We start from the raw sequence: 27,702 nt of genomic DNA, 5'->3' as shown, positions 1-27,702 counted from the left end.
GTGAGTCCCTTAGCAATGTCCTTGTTTTTGAAAGAAAAGCTATTTTTTTGTCCATTAAAATAACATTAAATTGATTGGAAATACTGTGTAGACATTGTTAATGTTGTAAATGACTATTTTCAAACGGGATTTAAAAAAATGTAATATCTACATAAGCGTACAGAGGCCAATTATCAGCAACCATCACTCCTGTGTTCCAATGGCATGTTGTGTTAACTAATCCAAGTTTATCATTTTAAAAGGCTAATTGATCATTAGAAAACCCTTTTGAAATTATGAAAACTGTTGTGCTGATGAAAGAAAAAATAAAATTGGCCTTCTTTAGACTAGTTGAGAATCTGGAGCATCAGCATTTGTTGGTTCGACTACAGGGTCGAACTTTTCTTCTAAAAATCGTCAGTTTATTCTTGTTCTGAGAAATGAAGGCAATTCCATGCGAGAAACTGCCAAGAAACTGAAGATCCCGTGCAACGCTGGGTACTACTCCCTTCACAGAACAGCGCAAACTGGCCCTAACCAGAATAGAAAGAGGAGTGGGAGGCACCGGTGCACAACAGAGCAAGCGGACAAGTACATTAGAGTGTCTAGTTTGAGAAACAGACACCTCACAAGCCCTCAAATGGCAGCTTCATTAAATAGTAACACCAGTCTCAACGTAAACAGTGAAGAGATGACTCCGGGATGCTGGCCTTCTAGGCAGAGTTCCTCAGTCCAGTGTCTGTGTTATTTTGCCCATCTTTTCTTTTTATTGGCCAGTCTGAGATATGGCTTTTTCTTTGCAACTCTGCCTAGAAGGCCAGCATCCCGGAGTCGACTCTTCATTGTCCTCCATTGGAACACAGGAGTGATGGTTGCTGATAATGGGCCTCTGTATGACTATGCAGATATTCCATTAAAAAAAAGATCTGCCGTTTCCAGCTACAATAGTCATTTACAACATTAACAATGTCTACACTGTATTTCTGATCAATTTGAAGTTATTTTAATGGATAAATGTGCTTTTCTTTCAAAAACAAGGACATTTCTACGTGACCCCAAACTTTTGAACAGTAGTGTGTACACACACACAATGTTTGGACACCTAATCATTTAAGGATTTTTCTTTATTTTCACTATTTTTACTTTGTAGAATAATAGCGAAGACATCAAAACTATAAAATAACATGTAATCATGTAGTAAGCAAAAAAGTGTTAAACAAATTATTCAAAGTAGCCACCGTTTGCCTTGATGACAGCTTTGCACTCTCTTGGCATTCTCTGAACCAGCTTCACGGGGTAGTCACCTGGAATGCATTTCAATTAACAGGAGTGCCTTATTAATTTGTGGAATTTCTATCCTTCTTAATGCGTTTGAGCCAGTTGTGTTGTTACAAGGTAGGGGTGGTATACAGAAGATAGGGCTATTTGGTAAAAGACCAAAGGTCAGTCAACACGGTAAATTTCAAGAACTTTGAAAGTGCAGTCGCAAAAACCATCAAGCGCTATGATGAAACTGGCTCTCATAAGGACCGTCACACGAAAGGAAGACCCAGAGTTACCTCCGCTGCAGAGGATAAGTTCATGAGAGTTACAGTGGGGCAAAAAAGTATTTAGTCAGCCACCAATTGTGCAAGTTCTCCCACTTAAAGATGAGAGAGGCCTGTAATTTTCATCATAGGTACACTTCAACTATGACAGACAAAATGAGATTTTTTTCTCTCCAGAAAATCACATTGTAGGATTTTTAAAGAATTTATTTGCAAATTATGGTGGAAAATAAGCATTTGGTCACCTACAAACAAGCAAGATTTCTGGCTCTCACAGACCTGTAACTTCTTCTTTAAGAGGTGCCTCTGTCCTCCACTCGTTACCTGTATTAATGGCACCTGTTTGAACTTATTATCAGTATAAAAGACACCTGTCCACAACCTCAAAGAGTCACACTCCAAACTCCACTATGGCCAAGACCAAAGAGCTGTCAAAGGACACCAGAAACAAAAATTGTAGACCTGCACCAGGCTGGGAAGACTGAATCTGCAATAGGTAAGCAGCTTGGTTTGAAGAAATCAACTGTGGGAGCAAATATTAGGAAATGGAAGACATACAAGACCACTGATAATCTCACCCCGTGGGGTCAAAATGATCACAAGAACAGTGAGCAAAAAGCCTACCATCAGTAACACACTACACCGCCAGGGACTCAAATCCTGCAGTACCAGACGTGTCCCCCTGCTTAAGCCAGTACATGTCCAGGCCCGTCTGAAGTTTGCTAGAGAGCATTTGGATGATTGGGAGAATGTCATATGGTCAGAAGAAACTAAAATATAACTTCTTGGTAAAAACACAACTCGTCGTGTTTGGAGGACAAAGAATGCTGAGTTGCATCCAAAGAACACCATACCTACTGTGAAGCATAGGGGTGGAAACATCATGCTTTGTGGCTGTTTTTCTGCAAAGGGACCAGGACGACTGATCTGTGTAAAGGAAAGAATGAATGGGGCCATGTATCGTGAGATTTTGAGTGAAAACCTCCTTCCAACAGCAAGGGCTTTGAAGATAAAACGTGGCTGGGTCTTTCAGCATGACAATGATCCCAAACACACCACCCGGGCAAGAAGTGGCTTCGTAAGAAGCATTTCAAGGTCCTGGAGTGGCCTAGCCACTCTCCAGATCTCAACCCCATAGAAAGTCTTTGGAGGGAGTTGAAAGTCCGCGTTTCCCAGCAACAGCCCCAAAACATCACTGCTCTAGAGGAGATCTGCATGGAGGAATGGGCCAAAATACCAGCAACAGTGTGTGAAAACCTAGGGGTGACTTACAGAAACGTTTCACATATGTCATTGCCAACAAAGGGTATATAACAAAGTAGTGAGAAACTTTTGTTATTGACCAAATACTTATTTTCCACCATAATTTGCAAATTCATTTTAAAAAATCCTACAATGTGATTTTCTGGATTTTTCCCCTCATTTTGTCTGTCATAGTTGAAGTGCACCTATGATGAAAATGACAGGCCTCTCATCTTTTTAAGTGGGAGAACTTGCACAATTGGTGGCTGACTAAATAATTTTTTTGCCCCACTGTACGTACATACATACATACATACATCTATACACACGTGTGTTGATCTAAATGCCATTGTCAGTTACCTGGTGTGTTGTTCCTTCAATCTCCACAGGTACAATGAAGTCAGCATTACTGATGGGCTACAGCATTAGAGGAGAAGACAACCGTTTATCATCAGTTTTCAGAAAATATAATCAGTTGCAGTGACACACGCAAAAGACAAATGTATAGATTAACAAAAAAAGTTAGATATTATGATTAAGAGATGCATCTAAAAGCATTGCAAAGTTTTAAATGAGGAAAAAACTAACCCTCCCACCCTCTCAACTAACCCTCCCACCCTCTCAACTAACCCTCCCACAATCCAAATCATGCCTTGTTATGAGAAACATGGACAGCACTGATTTGTCTGCCAGTGACCATTGATTTGTTGATTGAATGTGTTAACAGCATCAGCAGCTCCCATTTCACAGCCAGTGTAAAGAGCTACCTGATCCAGCTAACAGCTGTCCATTAACACTTACAGTCTAATAGTGGGATATAGAAGTCAGACGGGACACAAACAAAGAGGACTAGCCGATCAAACAATTACAGCTTGCTGTTGCAAATGAGTAAAGTAAGAGCTATGGATCATGCTATTATATATAATCAACTGCCCTGGCCTGCATAGGATCAAAACAAGATGTCTTCGAATTCTTGATATGTGGTAAGATAATAGGTCAAACTATGTTTTCCAATAGCCCTGTTTCTTATTAACAGTGTATATATATTACCTTGAAGGAGCTGTGCACCAATGTCTCATCCAGGTCAATGACCACACAAATCTTGCCCTCATCCTGAGGGGTTACCTCAGGCAGTAGACTTGTCCCTGGAACCTGAGAGGAGCGGAACAGGGGAAGGGTAGGAAGAGAGTAGAGGATAAAGGAGTAGTAGACAGGGGGGGTAGAGTAGTAGAGGAGGACAGTTAGAAGAAGAGATGAGGGTAGAAGAATAGAAGAGGCGTAGAGGATGAGTAGACGAGGGTAGAAGAGTATAGGAGGAGTAGAGGATGATAGAAGAGTATAGGAGTAGAGGAAGGTAGAAGAGTAGAGGAGTAGAGGAAGGTAGAAGAGTAGAGGAGTAGAGGAAGGTAGAAGAGTAGAGGAGTAGAGGAGAGAGGATGATTAAAAGGATAAAAGAGTAAATGATTAGAGGAGGAGGGTAGAGGTAGAGGTAGGATAGATGTGGGTAGAGGCAGGGTAGAGGCAGGATAGAGGTGGGTAGAGGCAGGATAGAGGTGGGTAGAGGCGGGATAGAGATGGGTAGAGTAACTTTTCCCCTACAATTTAAATGAAAGATGACACACCCCACACTTAAAGCTGCAATACAGAACTTTTTGGGAGACCTGACCAAATTCACATAGAAAGGTCTGTCATTCTCATTGAAAGCATGTCTAAGAAGTGGTAGATCTGTAGTATGTGCACCATTTCTATGCTTCCCTTAAGTTTTGTTTTTTGCATAATTTACTTTCGGTTTTGTACACCAGCTTCAAACAGCTGAAAATACAATATTATTGGTTATGGAAAATATACTTCACAGCAGTTTATATGGTACAATGATTCTCTACACAATGACTGCTTGTTTTGTCACAAACTGAAATTAAGCAAACTATTCTAATTTTATCAACCAGGAAATGGCAGCGTGATTTCTGCATATTGCATCTTCAATGAAATATTCCAGAGGGAATCGATCATCTATTGACCTAGAACCTCTGGTGCGATTCTATACAGGAATCACATTTTTCCAGTTAGGAAAACCTTTTAGTTTGAGAATGACGGGTTCAATGTGAGTTCCAGAATAATAACCAATGACCTATCTACAGTAACAAATGGGCCATCTAAATATGTTCATGTATTTGGTCCTAGTGTATATAATTAGCCCATACACATTACAATTTCAGACACGTATCCTATTGCACAATGCACACTGTCCTGTAAAAGTGAATTAACTTCCTTTCCCACCCCAAATATAATAGCTTAACTGTAACATGTCTGAAGAAAATTGATCAAAACACAGAAATATCAGTTACAATACATTGCATCATACCAAATGTGACAGTTTAATCTAAGCCCATTGTCTCTAGTTCCCACAAAAAACAGTGATATTGTCCTTTACGTACTTGATGAAACTGGTAGCGAAGGTTTTGCAGTAGATCAAGCTAAACAGAGAGATGAAAAAGACAGTTAAAGGGCAATTTCACAATTTCTCTACTTCATATTCATCATCTCCAGTACCAACCCAACATGTGAAAATGGCATGTTTCTATATTTTGTAGTAAGACAGTGAGGAAGATAAGCGTTTCCAATGACAACAACCAATTAGTAAGCAGTGCCTACTCGTAATTGGTTAAAATCACAGATGATGTCATTGAAACAATTATCTTCCTCTCTTTCTTACTACAAAACAAAGAAACGCAGTTGTCATATGATGATGGGGTGGTGCTGGAGATGAATATGCATGAACTATACTGAACAAAAATATTAAAATGCAACAATTAAAAATAGTTTACCGAGTTACAGTTCATAAGGAATTCAGTCAATGGAAATAAATTAATAAGGACCTAATCTATGGATTTCACATGACTGGGAATACAGATATGAATCTGTTGGTCACAGATACCTTAAAAAAAAGTAAGGGTGTGAATCAGAAAACCAGTCAGTATCTGGTGTGACCACCATTTGCCTCATGCAGCGAGACCCATCTCCTTCGCATAGTTGATCAGGCTGTTGATTGTGGCCTGTGGAATGTTTTCACACTCCTACTCAATGGCTGTGTCGAAGTTGCTGGATATTGGTAGGGAACTGGAACACACGTTGATTCTGAGCATCCCAAACATGCTCAATGGGTGACATGTCTGGTGAGTATGCAGGCCATGGAAGAACTGGGACATTTTCAGCTTCCAGGAATTGTGTACAGCATGATCATGATCAACAATGGGCCTCAGGATCTCGTCATGGTGCATTCAAATTGCCATTGAATAAATGCAATTGTGTTCATTGTCCGTAGCTTTTGCCTGCCCATACCATAACGCTACCATGGGGCACTGTGTTCACAACGTTGACATCAACAAACCATTCGCCAACACGACGACATACACTTGGTCTGCGGTTGTGAGATCGGTTGGAAGTAATGCCAAATTCTCTAAAATGACGCTGGAGGCAGCTTATGGTAGAGAAATGAACATTCAATTCTCTGGCAACAGCGTATGCATGTGTATATATTTTTTTATTCTCCAGCGCTGGTCCAATAAAGTTGTTTATTGTCGAACACTTTTGCATGGAATTATTACTTTCTCTTAACCTTTTTATCTTCAACCTAGACAGCTGCTAACACTGGACAGACTTCCTAAAAGTAAGTTAGGCTGGCTGAGTACACTGAGTAATTTATAGAAAGACCTAGCATTAGTGTAGTAGACCAACTTCTGTCCAAGAGGTTGTGGATAGTAATGTCATTTTATATCAGAATTGGTCTTAAGTGGCATGTCCCATTAAAAGTTTTGATTTGAGGTAAGTCATTTGAGATAAATCGGAGTAAATAGAGAATAAAGGCTGGATGGAGATTTATATAACTTCTCCCTGACTGATAAATTTGACTTTATCTTTTACATTCTTGTCGCCTCAGATTGTATGCTGCTGTTTCTTAAATCTGCACTCACGTTGTTCAGTAGTCTAGACGCACCATGTAATTACAAGACAGATGGCTAATGGGGCCTAATATGACTCTGATTCATGATGGATCTATTAATGTAATTAACCGGCTAGAGTAGAACTGACCTGATTTATACGGTACAACACTAGTATTTGGTTAAGCATGGCTGTGTCCCCAATTGCACCATATTATTGATATAGTACACTAGTTTAGACCAGGGCCCATATGGCTCTAGTCAAAAGTAGTGCACTATATTGGGAATAGGATGCCTTTTGGAACATGTCCTATGTCGTCATTACCCTGCAGATTAATATCTGTGACTCTCTGAATTACAGTTCCACTTGGCTTAATTACTCATGTCCCCACATCATGTTAAGATGTCTGACTGCTCATGAACATCACAATAATTTACTCAATCCCCAGTTCAAAGTATTATGGATTTAATTGGGCCAAGATAGACGTTGGCGATAAAGACAATTTAATTATTCAAATGCAAGCGTTTTCTCGTAGTTGAAAGGCAGGTTTACCACCACACTTCACAGATCCACAGTATATTGATGACACTGTTTTAGTTAGCATGTTGGTGAATGGGCACTTAACTGTGAGCAATTTAGACTTAGGCTAACAGATTAAACTCTGCCATGTGTTAAGGGATCGGACCCCTTTTTTCAATTTTTGCTTAAAATGACATACCCAAATGTAACTGCCTGTAGCTCAGGACCTGACGCAAGGATATGCATATGCTTGATACCATTTGAAAGTTAACACTTTGAAGTTTGTAGAAATGTGCAATTAGTGTAGGACAGTGATAAATTCATGAACTTCTTTGAGGAAAAGATTATGATTATTAGAAAGCAAATTACGGACTCCTCTTTAAACCTGCGTATTCCTCCAAACCTCAGTTGTCCTGAGTCTGCACAACTCTGCCAGGACCTAGGATCAAGAGAGACGCTCAAGTGTTTTAGTACTATATCTCTTGACACAATGATGAAAATAATCATGGCCCCTAAACCTTCAAGCTGTATACTGGACCCTATTCCAACTAAACTACTGAAAGAGCTGCTTCCTGTGCTTGGCCCTCCTATGTTGAACATAATAAACGGCTCTCTATCCACTGGATGTGTACCAAACTCACTAAAAGTGGCAGTAATAAAGCCTCTCTTGAAAAAGCCAAACCTTGACCCAGAAAATATAAAAAACTATCGGCCTATATCGAATCTTCCATTCCTCTCAAAGATTTTAGCGAAGGCTGTTGCGCAGCAACTCACTGCCTTCCTGAAGACAAACAATGTATACGAAATGCTTCAGTCTGGTGGTAAATGACATTTTGATGGCATCGGACCGAGGCTCTGCATCTGTCCTCGTGCTCCTAGACCTTAGTGCTGCTTTTGATACCATCGATCACCACATTCTTTTGGAGAGATTGGAAACCCAAATTGGTCTACACGGACATGTTCTGGCCTGGTTTAGGTCTTATCTGTCGGAAAGATATCAGTTTGTCTCTGTGAATGGTTTGTCCTCTGACAAATCAACTGTACATTTCGGTGTTCCTCAAGGTTCTGTTTTAGGACCACTATTGTTTTCACTATATATTTTACCTCTTGGGGATGTTATTCGAAAACATAATGTAAACTTTCACTGCTATGCGGATGACACACAGCTGTACATTTCAATGAAACATGGTGAAGCACCAAAATTGCCCTCGCTAGAAGCATGTGTTTCAGACATAAGGAAGTGGATGGCTGCAAACTTTCTACTATTAAACTCGGACAAAACAGAGATGCTTGTTCTAGGTCCCAAGAAACAAAGAGATCTTCTGTTGAATCTGACAATTCATCTTAATGGTTGTACAGTCGTCTCAAATAAAACTGTGAAGGACCTCGGCGTTACTCTGGACCCTGATCTCTCTTTTGAAGAACATATCAAGACCATTTCGAGGACAGCTTTTTTCCATCTACGTAACATTGCAAAAATCAGAAACTTTCTGTCCAAAAATGATGCAGAAAAATTAATCCATGCTTTTGTCACTTCTAGGTTAGACTACTGCAATGCTCTATTTTCCGGCTACCCGGATAAAGCACTAAATAAACTTCAGTTAGTGCTAAATACGGCTGCTAGAATCCTGACTAGAACCAAAAAATTTGATCATATTACTCCAGTGCTAGCCTCTCTACACTGGCTTCCTGTCAAAGCAAGGGCTGATTTCAAGGTTTTACTGCTAACTTACAAAGCATTACATGGGCTTGCTCCTACCTACCTCTCTGATTTGGTCCTGCCGTACATACCTACACGTACGCTACGGTCACAAGACGCAGGCCTCCTAATTGTCCCTAGAATTTCTAAGCAAACAGCTGGAGGCAGGGCTTTCTCCTATAGAGCTCCATTTTTATGGAACGGTCTGCCTACCCATGTCAGAGACGCAAACTCGGTCTCAACCTTTTAAGTCTTTACTGAAGACTCATCTCTTCAGTGGGTCATATGATTGAGTGTAGTCTGGCCCAGGAGTGGGAAGGTGAACGGAAAGGCTCTGGAGCAACGAACCGCCCTTGCTGTCTCTGCCTGGCCGGTTCCCCTTTTTCCACTGGGATTCTCTGCCTCTAACCCTGTTACGGGGCTGAGTCACTGGCTTGCTGGGGCTCTCTCGTGCCGTCCCTGGGGGTGCATCACCTGGGTGGGTTGATTCACTGTTGTGGTCGGCCTGTCTGGGTTCCCCCCTTGGGTTGTACCGTGTCGGAGATCTTTGTGGGCTATACTCGGCCTTGTCTCAGGATGGTAAGTTGGTGGTTGAAGATTTCCCTCTAGTGGTGTGGGGGCTGTGCTTTGGCAAAGTGGGTGGGGTTATATCCTTCCTGTTTGGCCCTGTCCGGGGGTGTCCTCGGATGGGGCCACAGTGTCTCCTGACCCCTCCTGTCTCAGCCTCCAGTATTTATGCTGCAGTAGTTTATGTGTCGGGGGGCTAGGGTCAGTTTGTTTATCTGGAGTACTTCTCCTGTCCTATTCGGTGTCCTGTGTAAATCTAAGTGTGCGTTCTCTAATTCTCTCCTTCTCTCTTTCTTTCTCTCTCTCGGAGGACCTGAGCCCTAGGACCATGCCCCAGGACTACCTGACATGATGACTCCTTGCTGTCCCCAGTCCACCTGGCCATGCTGCTGCTCCAGTTTCAACTGGCCTGGGCCCTAGGACCATGTCCCAGGACTACCTGACATGAGGACTCCTTGCTGTCCCCAGTCCACCTGGCCATGCTCCTGCTCCAGTTTCAACTGTTCTGCCTTACTATTATTCAACCATGCTGGTCATTTATGAACATTTGAACATCTTGGCCACGTTCTGTTATAATCTCCACCCGGCACAGCCAGAAGAGGACTGGCCACCCCACATATGCTCTCTCTAATTCTCTCTTTCTTTCTCTCTCTCGGAGGACCTGAGCCCTAGGACCGTACCCCAGGACTACCTGACATGATGGCTCCTTGCTGTCCCCAGTCCACCTGACTGCTGCTGCTCCAGTTTCAACTGTTCTGCCTTATTATTATTTGACCATGCTGGTCATTTATGAACATTTGAACATCTTGGTCATGTTCTGTTATAATCTCTACCCGGCACAGCCAGAAGAGGACTGGCCACCCCACATAGCCCGGTTCCTCTCTAGGTTTCTTCCTAGGTTTTGGCCTTTCTAGGGAGTTTTTCCTAGCCACCGTGCTTTTACACCTGCATTGTTTGCTGTTTGGGGTTTTAGGCTGGGCTTCTGTACAGCACTTTGAGATATCAGCTGATGTACGAAGGGCTATATAAATAAATTTGATTTGATTTGATTTGAATATAACACATTATATCTGGTAAAAGATAATACAAACAAAAAAAACATGCAGTTTGGGGTCACTCTCTTTTCAATGGGTTTTCAGTTCCTATCGCTTCCACTAGATGTCAACAGTCTTTAGAAATTGGTTGATGTTTTTCCTTTGTGTAATGAAGAAGTAGGGCAGTTCAGAATGAGGATCGAGTGGAGTGTACTGTTTGTTAGAGGCGTGTGACCTGAAAGCTCGCTCCACTTTGTTTTTATCTGCTGTTGAATGCAGTTTATCCCTTCTTAAATTTGATTGATCATTTACGTAAAAAAATACTTAAAGTTGAATTAGGAAAGTTGTTTTAAATGTTTGGACAAAGATTACAGGTAACTTATTAGATATTTTGTAGTCATGTTGCGCGAGTTGGAACCAGTGTTTTTCTGGATCAAACGCGCCAAATAAATGGACATTTTGGATATATAACGATGGAATTAATCGAACAAAAGGACAATTTGTGATGTTTATGGGACATATTGGAGTGCCAACAGAAGAAGCTCGTCAAAGGTAAAGCATGAATTATATTGTTATTTCTGAGTTTCGTGTCGCGCCTGGCGGGTTGAATTATGATTGTCTGTGTTTGATGGGGTGCTGTCCTCAGATAATATCATGGTTTGCTTTCACCGTAAAGCCTTTTTGAAATCTGACACGTTGGCTGGATTACCAACAGGTGTAGCTTTAACTTGATGTATTGCATGTGTGATTTCATGAAAGTTAAATATTTATAGTAATTTAATTTGAATTTTACGCTCTGCCATGTCACCAGATGTTGTCAAACCGATCCCGTTAATGGGATTATATCAATAAGAATTAAGATCTTAATGAAAAATGTCCGGTCCATGTATGTGTGCATAGTATCAGCGAGGAAGAGACAAAACGAGATTTCACTTTTGCCAAAATCTGTCCTAAATAAGCCTAATACGTTTCTATGGACTCATTTTGTGCCTAAACTTGTTGCCTGCCTTCCCACCTTGGGCCGACTCCCGTTGTTAGGGTAGAAACATAAGCATCTTGTCATTATATACAGATCTCTAATAGTGTTTTCTGTCGGTCGGGTCATTTAACTGTTTTATTTAATGTAACCGTTTGTTGACCGCTTAATGAGGGTCTGTTAGTCATTTGCATCCCTAATTTATATTTTTGTTCAGTGAATATTACAATATAAAAATATTATTTTCCACTTTGATGGAGAACTAACACAATCATAGTGAATTTCAGCTAACTACTCAGAAAACACATTGCGTAACTGTTTTACTGTCATTCTATTCATAATTTTAAAGGAATAATCTACAGCCACTTTGCTACTTGATTTCCCCATTGCAGGTCACGGTTTCAATGCTAATGTAGAATCAGCAACAGTGCTGGTCTAACCCTGCCACATGGAATTAGTACGTTGTCTTAACCTGCATTCTTTCAACCTATGCAGCTCTGAACCACTGGGGTGGCTGGCTGACTGGCGGTTGTGTTACCTTGTCGATCGTCCCATTGTCCTCAGGAGGGAGTAGAGTATCCTGGGCAGGGGGTGGAGGCTGATGGGCATCCTGTGCTCGGAGGCAACAGAAAAGCGCTTTGAAGATATTCCGGCTCCGAGGCTTCTTTGGGGAAGATTGGTTCACCTGGCCTAGGGAGAGAATGAACAAATTAATATTAACACATGGAGAAATGTGTAAATAAACTCATGGAAGGAGAAACCCCATATGGGCCATCCCAAACCTAGACTAATAAGAGATAGTGTTGTTATATGGGAATAAAAGACAAATATGTAATCCCCTACAACCTCCCCCTTGCCCCTAAACAGACATCTCTAGGACTATATTAATTTGCACTCGTGAGTCTTCCAGTCAATCTTAAATCAGTAACAAACACCCACCCACAACACGTAGGCCTACAATAACTGACATCTCTAATTGGTACTAACCCGTTTGTCACCCTTTCTAATAACCAGTATAACCTTAGGGCTGGTTTCCCAGACACAGATTGAGCCTAGTCCTGGACTAAAAAGTTATTTCAAATAAGATTCTCCAATTAGCATGTTTTTTAAGTCCAGGAATACGACAAATCTGTGTCCAGGAAACCACCCTAGCCATAATGTGCCTTCCGTATCCCTCTCTAGAGGAGAATCCTGTTTCCACTAGAATAGAGCCATCAGGCCTGGTCTTTACCAGGGCTAATAGATCAGAGCAGAAAGGAAACTGATCCTGCTCTCTGTATGGGTCTATTTCAGCATAGCCACAGTTCACCGGGCCTGATAGAAGAGGAGGGAGTCGGCTCCATTTACACACTCAGGCATCAGAGGCATGAGAAGATATAAAAAGCCACAGACTGACTCCCAAAAAGCATCCTATAGCCTATGTAGTGCACTATGGGCCCTGGCCAACGGTAGAGCACTAAATAGGGAATAGGGGGCCATTTGGGACACAAACAGACTCAAGAGGAGGCTAGTCAACAAGCGCTGATAAACATATAAAAGGTGTAATATGTAGAAATCGCTCTGCCATTTCCTGGACGCTAAAACTCTAAGTTTGCCTTATTTCAGTTGGTGACAAAAAAAGCAATGCATAGTGAAGAGGATAATTGTACCATCTAAACCGCTGTGAAATGTATTGTCAATAAATAAAAATATTGTATTTTCAGCTGTTTGAAGTTTGTGTACAAAACTAAAAGTGGCAAAACTAAACCGGAAGCATAGAAATAGCGCACATAGAACAGATCTACTGCTTCTTAGACTTGCTTTCAATGAGAATGACATCTATAACTCACATTTCTATGTGAATTTGGTCAGGTCACCCAAAAAGTTCTATATTGCAGCTTTAATGACAGTTAATGTATTTTATTAGACAAATGACAACATTGCTATTAATAGTAACTACCAGGCGGTAGGGTTAGGCAGTATCCAGATTTTTATATCGTCATACCATCCTTCTCTCATGTCGGGATTTACGGTATTAACAGCTTAGTACACAAGGGTTACCAAAAAAAAAAGACCATTGGGCATCTTTTACCAGAATGCTAACAAAATTAGCACAAATAATACCGAATTTCTATGTAGGCTGCTAGCTAAATAAGCTAACAGGTGCAAACTAAAATAAACAAATTTCAAAGACAGGCAATCCAGCTAACAAAGGAATACATGTATAGGTAGGAGCTACGGAATGTCATTTTAGTTGAGTTTGGACATTTACAAGCGAATGTGAACAAGAGATTGTGGAAATTTTCTAAGTTTTAAAGCATGCTTTTCTGAAGGAAGAACAGTAGTGTGTACACACTGTGTGGAGTCTGGGAGTTCTTAGGGCAAAGGCCCTGCCAGCTCAGCTCCGAGAAGATGGGGGAGGAGCAGAGCAGAGAAAAATCCCAAGGAAATCAAGATGCGGTGGCAGCTGTACAGATCAAAGCCCTTTGGATGCGTTAAGTCTCAAACACGGCAGAAAGCTAACAATATGATGCCCTTACTAATTCAGCCATTTAATTAAATAACTAGCAAGTTAAACTTAGGGGTCACAAATGCAGAATTCTTTGTTTTGTTTTTTACACAGGACATAAAATATTAAAACGCTACAGAAATATCTTGATGCATTTTGTAAACGCAGATCTAAAATGCTTCTTATTGTAATTTCTGATTGGCATCAAACTCATTTTGTGCTTCAGTTGCACTTCCCCACTCTCATGAGAATTCACAAACAAGCATTCCATCAGCAGACAGCACCCTGCAAAAAAACACTTAATATACACTGCTCAAAAAAATAAAGGGAACACTTAAATAACACAATGTAACTCCAAGTCAATCACACTTCTGTGAAATCAAACTGTCCACTCAGGAAGCAACACTGATTGACAATAAAATTTCACATGCTGTTGTGCAAATGGAATAGACAACAGGTGGAAATTATAAGCAATTAGCGAGACACCCCCAAAAAAGGAGTGGTTCTGCAGGTGGTGACCACAGACCACTTCTCAGTTCCTATGCTTCCTTGGCTGATGTTTTGGTCACTTTTGAATGCTGGTGGTGCTTTCACTCTAGTGGTAGCATGAGACTGAGTCTACAATCCACACAAGTGGCTCAGGTAGTGCAGCTCATCCAGGATGGCATGTCAATGCGAGCTGTGGCAAGAAGGTTTGCTGTGTCTGTCAGCGTAGTGTCCAGAGCATGGAGGCGCTACCAGGAGACAGGCCAGCACATCAGGAGACGTGGAGGAGGCCGTAGGAGGGCATTAACCCAGCAGCAGGACCGCCAACTCTGCCTTTGTGCAAGGCCACAAATGTGCATGTGTCTGCTCAAACGGTCAGAAACAAACTCCATGAGGGTGGTATGAGGGCTCGACGTCCACAGGTGGGGGTCGTGCTTACAGCCCAACACCGTGCAGGACGTTTGGCATTTGCCAGAACACCAAGATTGGCAAATTCGCCACTGGCGCCCTGTGCTCTTCACAGATGAAAGCAGGTTCACACTGAGCACGTGACAGACGTGACAGAGTCTGGAGATGCCGTGGAGAACGTTCTGCTGCCTGCAACATCCTCCAGCATGACCGTTTTGGCGTTGGGTCAGTCATGGTGTGGGGTGGCATTTCTTTGGGGGGCCGCACAGCCCTCCATGTGCTCGCCAGAGGTAGCCTGACTGCCATTAGGTACCGAGATGAGATCCTCAGACCCCTTGTGAGACCATATGCTGGCGCGGTTGGCCCTGGGTTCCTCCTAATGCAAGACAATGCCAGACCTCATGTGGCTGGAGTGTGTCATCAGTTCCTGCAAGAGGAAGGCATTGATGCTATGGACTGGCCCGCCCGTTCCCCAGACCTGAATCCAATTGAGCACATCTGGGACATCATGTCTCGCTCCATCCACCAACGCCACGTTGCACCACAGACTGTCCAGGAGTTGGCGGATGCTTTAGTCCAGGTCTGGGAGGAGATCCCTCGGGAGACCATCCGCCACCTCATCAGGAGCATGCCCAGGCGTTGTAGGGAGGTCATACAGGCACGTGGAGGCCACACACTACTGAGCCTCATTTTGACTTGTTTTAAAGACATTACATCACAGTTGGATCAGCCTGTAGTGTGGTTTTCCACTTTAATTATGTGTGACTCCAAATCCAGACCTCCATGGGTTGATAAATTTGATTTCCATTGATAATTGTGTGATTTTGTTGTCAGCACATTCAACTATGTAAAGAAAAAAGTATTTAATATTTCATTCATTCAGATCTAGGATGTGTTATTTTAGTGTCCCCTTTATTTTTTGGAGCAGTGTCTAAAACACAACAACCCTTGTCACTACATAGCTGAACTCAACTGATCCCGCTTTCTCTGGTTGTGCCATTTACAAACAGGTCTGAGGAACTACAGTAAGCTTCATAATGTAAAATAATGTGACAGGTGAAATGAAGAACGTGGTCTGCTTTGTCTCCTAACGTATTGCACAAGTTGACTGCAGGTATTTACTTAAAGTAGCTACAAATATGAAAACGTATTGAAAAACCTTCGCATGGCTATTTCCATACCTGGTATACCACCCAAGCCTACCAGAAGGTGTAAGAAGAAAACCCCCCAAAATTGTCAGATTCCAGCCACCCAAGCCAGACTGTTCTCTCTGATACAGCATGGCAGGTGGTACCAGTGCACCAAGTCTGGAACCAACAGGACTCTGAACAGCTTCTATCCCCAAACCATAAGACTTTAAAACAAGACTGCTAAATAGCTAATCAAATAGCTACCTGATCTTTTGCACAAAGTATTACACTGACACCTCAACACACACACACTACATATGCACGCACGCACACATACACCACACACCCCCACTTTCACACTCACCACATACATTGCTGCTACTGTCTATATATCTTGTTGCCTAGTCACTTTACCCCTACCTACAGTACATAGCTACCTCAATTACCTCTGCACATTGACTCAGAACTGGTACTCCCTGTATATAGCCATGATATTTTTACTAATTATTTTTATTCCTTGTCACCATTTATATTTTATCTTAAACTCTGCATTGTTGGAAAAGGACCCTTAAGTAAGCATTTCACCTTTAGTCTACAAAGCATGTGACAAATAACATTTGATTTTGATTTGTTTTACTCTGCACCAAAAACAGGCTGGAATTGAAGAAGTTGTTGAGTATGCCAGCTCTCTGAGCACAGCTACTCCAGTTAGGGGAAGAGAAAGAGATGAGTAATTTGTCATTCAAATATATTTAACATCCTCCCTCCTGGATGAGGTGAACACGTGTACACACACTTTGATGTGAATGCCAAGCAGTTTGAGAATGGTCCTCTCACTTAAGAGTTAAATGATTACTGAAGTTTCAATAGGCCACATGGTTGGTATGAATGTAAACAGTGCAGGTGTGGTGTGAGGGAGGCAGTGGGGAGTCACAGCGAGGCGCTACTAGCCACTATCTTAATTGAAGACTACAATCTTGTTGCTTGCCCTCATTACGCACGTCACGTTTTTCTAAGTGGAACACTTAAGTGTAACATTTCAACACTTATAGAGATAGTAAGCACATGAAGCATGGAAATGTAGACTAAACATATTAGATAGGCTATTTAAAAAATAGGATAGATCCACCTGAAACAGGAGCTAGTTGATTTTAAACTCATGTCTGTGTTGAATTCTTTAGCCTACATATCACTCCCACTTTGTGATACAAATTCAGTTAATACTTTCCCCGTCCTTTATTGTAACCATTTCCTGTTCTCTGCCCAGTTCAGGTTAAAGATGCTACACCTAGAATTTCTCAGAATCCCACTCCCCACGCAAATCTAGGTTAATTGCAATACTAGCCTGCATTCAAAACAACCCCCCCCCCCACCCCCCATTTACACTTAACATTGCAGACTCACGCTTGAGCCTTTTACTTTCAGTTGTCCACCAGCTTCAGCTGTAAAAACTATATTTTTTTTGTAATTGAAAATATATTTCACAGCGATTAAGATGCAAGGATTCCCTACACGATTCAGTGCTTGTTTTCTCAGATTAAGCTAACTGAAATTGAGCGAACAGTGTAGAATTGGAGCAACCAGGAAATTACATAGCAATTTCTACATTGGTGCTTGACCCAATTTCCACTAGATAACACAGACGAGGTCAAAACAAGAGGTCGACCGATTATGATTTTTGGATACAGATTATGATTTTTTTTTATACCGATTATTGGGTGGCCTTTTAAAAAAAAAAGCCGATACCGATTAATCGGACAATTTTTATTTATAATAATGACAATTACAACAATACTGAATGAACACTAACTTAATATAATACATCAATAAAAACCCATTTAGCCTCAAAGAAATAATGAAGCATGTTCAATTTGGTTTAAATAATGCAAAAACAAAGTGTTGGAGAAGTAAAAGTGCAATATGTGCCATGTAAAAAAGCTAATGTTTGAGTTCCTTGCTCAGAACATGAGAACATATGAAAGTTGGTGGTTCCTTTTAACATGAGACTTCAATATTCCAAGGTAAGAGGTTTTAGGATGTAGTTAATATAGTATTTATAGGACTATTTATCTCTATACCATTTGTATTTCATATACCTTTGACTATTGGATGTTCTTATAGGCACTATAGTATTGCCAGTGTAACAGTCTAGCTCCATCCCTCTCCTCACCCCTACCTGGGCTCGAACCAGGAACACGTCGACAACAGCCACACTCAAAGAAGCGTTACCCATCGCCCCACAAAACCCGCGGCCCATGCAGAGCAAGAGGAATAACTCCTCCAAGTCTCAGAGCGAGTGACGTTTGAAATGCTATTAGCGTGCACCCCGCTAACTAGCTAGCCATTTCACATCGGTTACACCAGCCATTAGGCTGATAGGCTTGAAGTCATAAACAGAGCTGTGCTTGTGAAGAGCTGCTGGCAAAACGCACGAAAGTGCTGTTTGAATGAATGCTTACGAGCCTGCTGCTGCCTACCATCGCTCAGTCAGACTTAATTATAACATAACACACAGAAATACGAGCCTTTGGTCATTAATATGGTCGAATCCGGAAACTATAATTTCGAAAACAAAACGTTTATTATTTCAGTGAAATACGGAACCGTTCGGTATTTTATCTAACGGGTGGCATCCCTAAGTCTAAATATTCTTGTTACATTGCACAACCTTCAATGTAATAATAATTACGTAAAAGTCTGGCAAATTAGTTCGCAATGAGCCAGGCTGGCCAAACTGTTGCATATACACTGACTCTGCGTGCAATGAATGCAAAAGAAGTGACACAATTTCACCTGGTTAGTATTGCCTGCTAACCTGGATTTTGGTGTTTATGGTTAGGTACTGTCGTCCAACGATTGTGCTTTTTTCGCAAATGCTCTTTTGTTAAATCATCCCCCGGTGTTGCATCGATTATATGCAACGCAGGACAAGCTAGATAAACTAGTAATATCATCAACCATGTGTAGTTATAACTAGTTTTTATGATTGATTGATTGTTTTTTATAAGATAAGTTAGCAACCTACCTTGGCTTCTACTGCAGTCGCGTAACAGGCAGTCTCCTTGTGGAGTGCAATGAGAGGCAGGTGGTTATTGCGTTGGACTAGTTAACTGTAAGGTTGCAAGATTGGATCCCCCGAGCTGACAAGGTGAAAATCTGTCATTCTGCCCCTGAACAAGGCTGTTAACCCACCGTTCCTAGGCGGTCATTGAAAATATGAATGTGTTCTTAACTGACTTGCCTAGTTAAATAAAGGTATTTATAAAAAATAAAATAAAATAAAAACAAAAAAATCGGCACCCAAAAATAACAATTTCCGATTGTTATGAAAACTTGAAAATCGGCCATAATTAAAATCGGCCATTCCGATTAATCGGTCGACCTCTAGTCAAAACAGCTTTCCCATTTTGCCCAAATTAGTTGGCAAATATCACAGCCAATCACAACACTGACGGGTAAGTAACACTGAAACACAATCATTCCACTATTACTGCAGATATATTATGGACATTTTCTGAAATGACTGAATGTTAAAATTATTTTTTAAATCCTGTGTAGCATCTTTTAAGGCCTGCTTCACACTCAGTGTCTGAGATCCCCCTCGTAACTTATATCATACTTTTGGACAGCAGGCCTAGCCTATCAGTAGATTTGGATTTCCCAAATCTAAACTCATCAACCCAGTTTTATCCAACATATTCTCAACTACAGGCATGAGGCTGCTGCAAAGTACACTTCCTGTTCTACACTGGAACTGGGTTCAACTTCACAACTGAAACTCATCCTACTGTCCACATCCTGTCTGTTCCCTACAGTGCACATGACTACTGACAATGCTGTCATAAGCATGTTGTCTCCAATATTACCTTTTCATAGTGTTTGAGAATGTTGAATGGATACTTTTACAGCCATGAGTGACAAACAAAGCTTGGCGATATATCGAATTAATTCAAATGTATGTTTTTGCATGGTATTCCAAATGCCTGTATAGCAAGAATCCCCAAAATACGTTTTTTTAAATTATTTTTTTTAAATTAGTGTTTGTCTGCATATTCTCATGTTGTCTTTTTGGTCTGGTCTCCTTTGCTCCATTCTGTGCATTCTCTCTGACAAGCGGTTTTACTCAGTTTGGTCCAACAGAAAATCAGTCATATGGACACTGAAAGACATTATTTTACTGTAATAGAGTAGTTAACCATTCTAACGATACCCTTTGTCTCAACTCCTCAAATTGCGTACAGAGCAGACTACTAAAACAGGAGTATCAATGAAAATTGATTCTGGAAAATTCATGCTCAGTTTGTCTCTAGCTGTCTGGTCTGTTTTATAAATGTGCAACAAGCATAAAACAATTATATGGAATTGGCAACTCGTTCGCATTCTGAGAAATAAGGTGGGCCACTTGATTTCAGCATCTGAACAAAGTGAAAAGGCCAGCATACTGTTTAAACAGTTGGAGACGGACAGAAGGATGTGCTCATAACAACTCAACTGTTCTACCTTGTTAGCTAGCAAATAGATCCAAGTTGGCTAAACTTAAAATATAAAGATTAGCTGGCACATGGGCTTGTGCTTATGAGATTGTTTAGGAGACCTGGGTTAATTTTCTATGTCTGCTACAAAAAAGTAATGTGCATTATGAATGGTTCTGGTTAAATGTTCAACAAATATGGCATTTTCATAGACAGATTTTAAAGCCACATCAGTGAATATTGCAAAAAGCAGGTTAAACAGTCTTTATAATTAAAGTATTATTAGAAGGCTTATATGTAAAGCCTAGGTATAATTTCACAAGCCCTGAATTCATTAGACGATTGCTGACGGTTTGAAAGGCAGTGTATTTTACCCTTAATTGTACAACAAAGCTTAGAGCTTTTTATCCCGATAGATAGCTAGCTCGAAACCAGTAAAAGCATTCCAACAAAAACAGTGATCATGATGACCTCAGACCAAACATGGGAAGTTAGACAATCACAGTACCGTGCTCTCATCGCAAACTGAAAACAAGTCTGTCACCCAGAATGCTTCACACAGAGGAATCATATCATTCCACACAGCCTTGTCTTGAAGTGCAACTAACCCCCTAAGCCATACCCCAATAACAGAAGTCAAGGAATTTACTCCGACTCTGACATTTCTTATCCCCCCCCTGCTCAACATGCCATCCTCCAATGTAGCATCGTGGTATGCCTACATTGCTAAGAAACAAACTTCCCCCTCTTTGCCTGTGAGATGTAGGCCTATCTGTGCAGGACAACAAAGGAAGGACAGTTGACGATAACGCGCAATAACATCCACCCACAAGAGCTCAAGACAATCTGAAAAACAAACATGGAGTTTCCCATCTGGACCAGGCAGGACCTTTAATCCAGTTCAGAGACAGAGCATAAAAATAAAAAAATCACACAATGCCTTCATATCAGCTGCACCATCTCATTCCAGGCTTTTGAATGTTTATCCTTGTCTTATGGGTTCATTAAGACAGTGTAGTTACATGGTGGTATGTTTGTGTTATACTTTCAACATATGGGTAGGATAGTGGGTAGGGGTGAAGTTATCTGAAATGAACAAACATGCTTATCATATACAGCCATCATGACCATCTTTCCTGTCTGTGGCATTAACCAGATCTTATATTGACTGTCTGTATTGCTTAGCAAAATTAACAACAAAAGTTTTTGTTTAAAAAAAAGTAGGGTGTTAGGTGACGCGACAAACAATGGACGCTATGCAGAATTCTACAAAAAACAGTGAACAAATCTGTTTTCACTAAATGTCAATGTGTTCGCCAAAAAATACATAAATCTGAAAAAATGTGGCACTTGTTACTCATGTCTAAAAATCGTAATACTGTATGTTATGATATTTATAGGATATGAGCCCAAACGTAAATCAACTGCCATGCTAAGAACATTCAAATCTGAGTGTTCATTTGCTCTATGCGATGGGTATTCTTCAACCTAAAGTAAGATTGGTGTAACATTGTATTGCCAAAAAGTATGGGAAAGTCATGATAGCATATTTCACGGTAGAGGTCTGCGCGGGACTGATTTGTTCATTCTGCTATCGCTGGACCTGCAGCTTTTCATACCGCACCTGCTGGTTTTCTGTCCGACTCCCACCCTCTTCCGCAAGAACTGGTCCTTAACCCAACCGCAGTCCCGCAATTGTTATTTTAAGCTTATGTGAGGCAGCTTACTTGCCAGGCATGGTCCCATCAATTTTGCACCCGATATGCAATATCAAAATGCGCAAAATGAACCTTGGGAATAGGTTTTAAATTACCAGATTCTCACACGTCCCATTATTAGGCTATCGAACCAATATTTATTACGCATAAAAAACAGAAAGACGACCATTTCACAAACATATTCTTATCCCAAAGTTGTCTCAAGACTCCCTGCTCCCACCCGCAGCATGACAAATGGCGACTGCACAGCAAAGATCTCCGTCGAGTCCTGCGGAAATGCAGCCCGTTAATTTCACGAACATCTTTTGACTGAAATAAGGTAAAACTATTTCCTTTGCTTCTGCCATTCAAATATTTTGAGACACGAAAATGAAACGTAGCAGATTCCAAATTAGAGTTTTGTAACTACGTTTTGAGGCATGGGTTGTCAGGGATTGGTCCAAATTAACGTCGTAACCCCCGTTTCTATGACGAGTTCTAGCTTGCTAGCTGTGTGGGAGTGCCTGATGCCGTTCGCTTAGGCAACGAGTTGGGCGAGAAGCAGCGTGGCTGTAATTGTGCCAGCTGCGAATTTTGCGATTGACGATTTTATTCTTTCAATTAAAAACTAGCAGAATTCCGTGGCCACAGCCCTACAATTGATAAGAACATAGCAATACTAACCAAAAATAGAACCAACAGGTTGGGTTTATGTTTCTTGAGCTGAAATAAAAATATACATTTTCCATATGCGCAAAAAGCTTATCTCCCTCATATTTTTGTGCTAATTTGTTTACATCCCTTTTAGAGAGCATTTCTCCTTTACCAAGATAATCCATCCACCTAACAGGTGCGGCATATCTAGAAGCAGATTAAACAGCATAATCATTACACAGGTGCACCATGTGCTGGGGACAATAAAAGACCACTCTAAAATGTGCAGTTGTCTCAGACAACCCAATGCCACAGATGTCTCAAGTTTTCAGGGAGCGTGCAGTTGGCATGCTGACTGCAGGAATGTCCACCAGAGCTGTTGACAGAAAATCGAATGTTAATTTCTCTATGTCAGTATGTTCAACCGGCCTCACAACCACAGACAATGTGTAACCAACACCAACCCAGGACCTCCACATCAGGCTTATTCACCCTCCAGCATAGTCTATCACCAGCCACCCGGAAAGCTGATGACTGTGGGTTTGCACAACCGAATAATTTCTGCAAACTGTCAGAAACGTCTCAGGGAAGCGCATTTGCATGCTCACCAGGGTCTTGACCTGACTGCAGTTCAGGGTCATAACCAACTTCAGTGGGCAAATGCTCACCTTCGATGGCCAATGGCACGGTTTCAACTGCACCAGGCAGATGTGGGGACAAGAGGTTTGCTGATGTCAACGTTGTGAACAGAGGGCCCCGTGGTGGTGAGGTAATAATATGGGCAGGCATAAGCTACGGACAAGGAATAAAATTGCATTTTATCGATGGCAATTTGAATGCAGATACCGCCACGACCTCCTGAGGCCCACTGTCATGCCATTCATCCACGGCAATCACCTCATGTTTCAGTATGATAATGCACACCATCATGTCGCAAGGATCTGTACACAATTCCTGAATGCTGAAAATGTCCTAGTTCTTCCATGGCCTGCATACTCACCAGACATGTCTCATGATTGAGCAAGTTTGGGATGCTCTGGATTGACGTGTACGACAGTGTGTTCCAGTTCCCGCCAATATCCAGCAACTTCGTACAGCCATTCAAGAGGAATGGGAGAGCATTCCACAGGCCATAATCAACAGCCTGATCAACTCTATGCGAAGGAGACGTGTGGTGCTGCATGAGGCAAATGAAACACCAGATACTGACTGGTTTTCTGATAACTTTAAAAAATAAGTAGGGATGTGTATGTGACCAACAGATGCATTTAGGTATTCCCAATCACGTGAATTCCATAGATTAGCACCTAATGGATTTATTTCAATTGATAGATTTGCTTAAATGAACTAACTCAGTAAGTGTAAATACCAGTGAATTGAAATTGTGTCCCATCTATCCTTCTCTGTAACTGGCTAGCAGGCAACTCACTGTCTCTTCTGAGCCTAGGCTAATTATTTGCTCAAAATGGTGCAGTTCATCTTATCACAGAGTAACTCATCAAAACCAAAAATAACATTACAATGTAACTCAACTCAGTTTTAGGCTTACCTTAGAAGTAAGCTGTGATTTGACTAGTAGCCTTCTATGTTACACTTTATACTTAGTGAGAAGTGTGTGTCTGTGTTAGACTTTCCAGCATTACCACACACAGCCTGTGTTGGGGGCTGTGTGTATGCAGGTTGGGTGTATTATTTGGCACTTTAGGTCTAATCAGTTAAGCTACTGAATACAGCCTAACAGTTACTAATTGGTCAAAATAATCATTATTATTATTACTTAATCCCAATTGTATGCAAAAAAACATCAATATATGTTAGTATGACCAGCTTACTTTAAATGAGTGGGCTTAACATGCCCTATTTTTCAAATTCCTTACAAACTAATTACCATATTAAGTAACTCATTTGCATAAAATAGTATACAAATATTTGTATTTCTACTTCATAAATTGCTACAAACTCAGTCTTGCATAAAGATATGTCAATAATGACCACCCTAGCTTAAATTAGTCATAAATTACTGTAATACCACATTTTAATTGAATAAATTACTTTAATTTGGATCTGTGTTCTACATCAGCCCTGAAAATGTTATAATAATATAACGACCCTATCTTGAGACACTGAACAGAATGTGTTGAATTTAAGAATCCAGACAGGTGATTAGGTGCCATTAATGACAAGGGATTCATGTTGACATTTTCCAATAACTTGAAAATAAGATCTCAGCCATGGTAAATCCAATCATCAAGAAATAGTGTTCAAAGAAGCTGCTCTATAAAACATGGAATAGAAAGTAGAATACCAGAGGCAAAGTTTTATTTTGTCCCCTAACACCCTAATAAAAGGAGTCTACTTTGACAGATATTTGCATGACAGTCCATGAATGAAGACTGTAGTTACATCCATGCCAAAATATAAATTATTTATACAAACTGATATGACAAATTGCAAACAAAAGTATGCAATCTGACGGTCTGAACAAATAAAAACGATCAGGCACATTCCAGACATTACAGTACTTCTAGGCGGTCAACACTTGTGTTTCACAGCTTTTCAATTATACAAATATTTAAAATCTATGGAGTATCTGGCTGACAATATAGGCTAGAATCGATGGTTTGCATAATATTAGCCAACAAGACAGTAGTTTGTACGTTTGCGGTTAAAACAAACAAACAAAAACTATCCAGATGTTCGCTATCCCTGACTGATGTTATCGTCTGCGCATGAATAGCACTAACTCGCTACGTTCTATTATTTGACTCGCGCGCTGAATGTAAAATGGACACCCACACAGTGGGCAAATCTGATTCAGTACATCCAGCAGTTGGGATATATCCAGGCCATAACCCAAATGTCCGAAACACATTCAACAAGAACCTACATAAGTTGTTCAAATGACAAAACCAACTCTAACCTGTCCTTACATTAATTAATTAGACTGGCGTGTAGCTATTAGCATGCTACTAGCCTAGTAGCAGCCGCTTGCTTGCTAGCTACCAGTTGGCTAGCTAGTGTCCGAGTCAGCTTCAACAAGATTATATTTAAAAGTGATCACACCGCGCCAATAAACCCGAGGATTTACCTGTCTTGGACGGCAGTTGACTATCTTCTTTCTGCACTTGAGTGATAATAGAACTTTCCATCTAACAAATGCACAGCCCCTCAAAGTCCAATCCGTTCCCCCAATTCGCAGGTAGCTACTTTCAACATTCAGCTAGCTGGTTAGCAATTGCGCTTACCAACCCGTTGGTATCCTAAAATATTTAGATAAAAACGTTTTTTCTCGTGGCAATTGCAGCTTGCTGCCGCTATCTTTCCACGTTCAAGCTACCCAATTTGTATCGTGCATTTAACACGATGTATATTATTGTAACGCCAAGGTCCCCTCTGACAGCTAGCTAATACTAGGCAAGTCCTCGCTATTGCTCCAACATGGAGAATCCAGGATAAAAAAGCAAAACAACCGAGGGGAAATGGCAGGGGCCGGTTTCAAGTTCCCCTTACTACTGATAAACAACCCTGACGACCATAATCTCCAATAAGAAAGCGGAAAATATATTGGTAAAATAATTGATTACATTGGTCCAAAGTAAGAATAGGTGTGTCTGATTAGTAATGGATTGTTTTCGTTTATCGAATGCTTTGTTTTTTCTCTTCTGGGGATTTCAGGGGCGCCTTGAAACTGCTCGTCGTCGCGGATTGGATCTCGTAGAAGTGGGAGTACCACAGGCATTCTTCTCAACCCGCTTCGTCCTGAGCGCATTCCTGTGTGGTTAGTGCTATCTAGAACCCATTGGAACGTCCCTACTCTAAACCAACCCTTACCCCTAATCTTAACCATTTTAAATTCAATATTGGACGTCCCAAGGATTCCGAAATAGCAACGATTTCCTGTGTTCGCTCATGGCCTCATCAAATATACTGTATTATCGATATAGCATGCAAAACTGGTTTGATATCCTAAACTCATTTATTTAATTGCATATTTACATGCTAAATATTATTCCAAATGCTCTTTATTTATTTTACAGTAAATGTATGTATATGACGTATTCATATGTGGTTAAAACCTATTGACAAAATGATCACCAACTATCTGCAGCTACAGAGAACAAAGGAATAAATTACTACCATGTAAAACATGTGAACTAAAGACTATAAAGGCAGCATACTTTTTCGTTTTGACCGTGTGCATCACCAATCTTTTGGTTACAAACCACATTTTAGATTTATCATATAGGCTAAAATTAGCTACCTCTTTACATTTCAGAAATTTAGAAGAAGGGCGACTTACAGGAGTAATTTGGGTTAAGTGCCTTGCTCAAGGGCACATCAACAGATGTTTCAACTAGTCGGCTAGGCATTCGAAACAGCGACCTTTCGGTTACCAGCCCAACGCTCTTATGCGCTACTCTACCTGCTAGCCGTTAAGAATCCTAAAGCATAATTGAATCACTCAGACCGGGAGAGGCACGGATCACCAATGACCAGTAATTAAAAAGTATCATCAGTCATAACAGTAAAATAAAACAAATCCTATGCTGAGGCATTCAGTATTTTATACATTTCTTATCAACTAGTTATCTTGCCTTTGATTGAAGGCCTATATTATATTTTCAACCTAGAGTATGATTGTGGTAATCAAATCAAATGTATTTATATAGCCCTTCTTACATCAGCTGATATCTCAAAGTGCTGTACAGAAACCCAGCCTAAAACCCCAAACAGCAAGCAATGCAGGTGTAGAAGCACGGTGGCTAGGAAAAACTCCCTAGAAAGGCCAAAACCTAGGAAGAAACCTAGAGTGGAACCAGGCTATGTGGGGTGGCCAGTCCTCTTCTGGCTGTGCCGGGTGGAGA

General features: G+C 40.9%; 1 protein-coding gene across 1 annotated transcript in view; it reads right to left on the bottom strand.

Annotated features, from left to right (window-relative positions):
• Positions 1-26,474, bottom strand: part of LOC124031183 (carboxy-terminal domain RNA polymerase II polypeptide A small phosphatase 2-like) — a 31,797-nt gene extending 5,323 nt beyond the window's left edge. Inside the window, exons 1-5 of the mRNA XM_046342123.1 lie at positions 25,926-26,474; positions 12,041-12,192; positions 5,204-5,242; positions 3,819-3,920; positions 3,129-3,185 (exon numbers count right to left, since the gene is read on the bottom strand). Of these exons, the coding sequence (XP_046198079.1) occupies positions 3,129-3,185; positions 3,819-3,920; positions 5,204-5,242; positions 12,041-12,192; positions 25,926-25,986 (411 nt within the window). The 5' untranslated portion in view covers positions 25,987-26,474. The remainder of the gene's footprint in view (positions 1-3,128; positions 3,186-3,818; positions 3,921-5,203; positions 5,243-12,040; positions 12,193-25,925) is intronic.
• Between the last annotated feature and the right edge of the window lie 1,228 nt (positions 26,475-27,702).

This window comes from Oncorhynchus gorbuscha, linkage group LG03, assembly GCF_021184085.1.
Source record: "Oncorhynchus gorbuscha isolate QuinsamMale2020 ecotype Even-year linkage group LG03, OgorEven_v1.0, whole genome shotgun sequence".
In the NCBI taxonomy this organism is placed as follows: Eukaryota; Metazoa; Chordata; class Actinopteri; order Salmoniformes; family Salmonidae; genus Oncorhynchus; species Oncorhynchus gorbuscha.
Note: the sequence above shows the minus strand (reverse complement) of the source record. Positions and strands in the feature narration are given on the sequence as shown.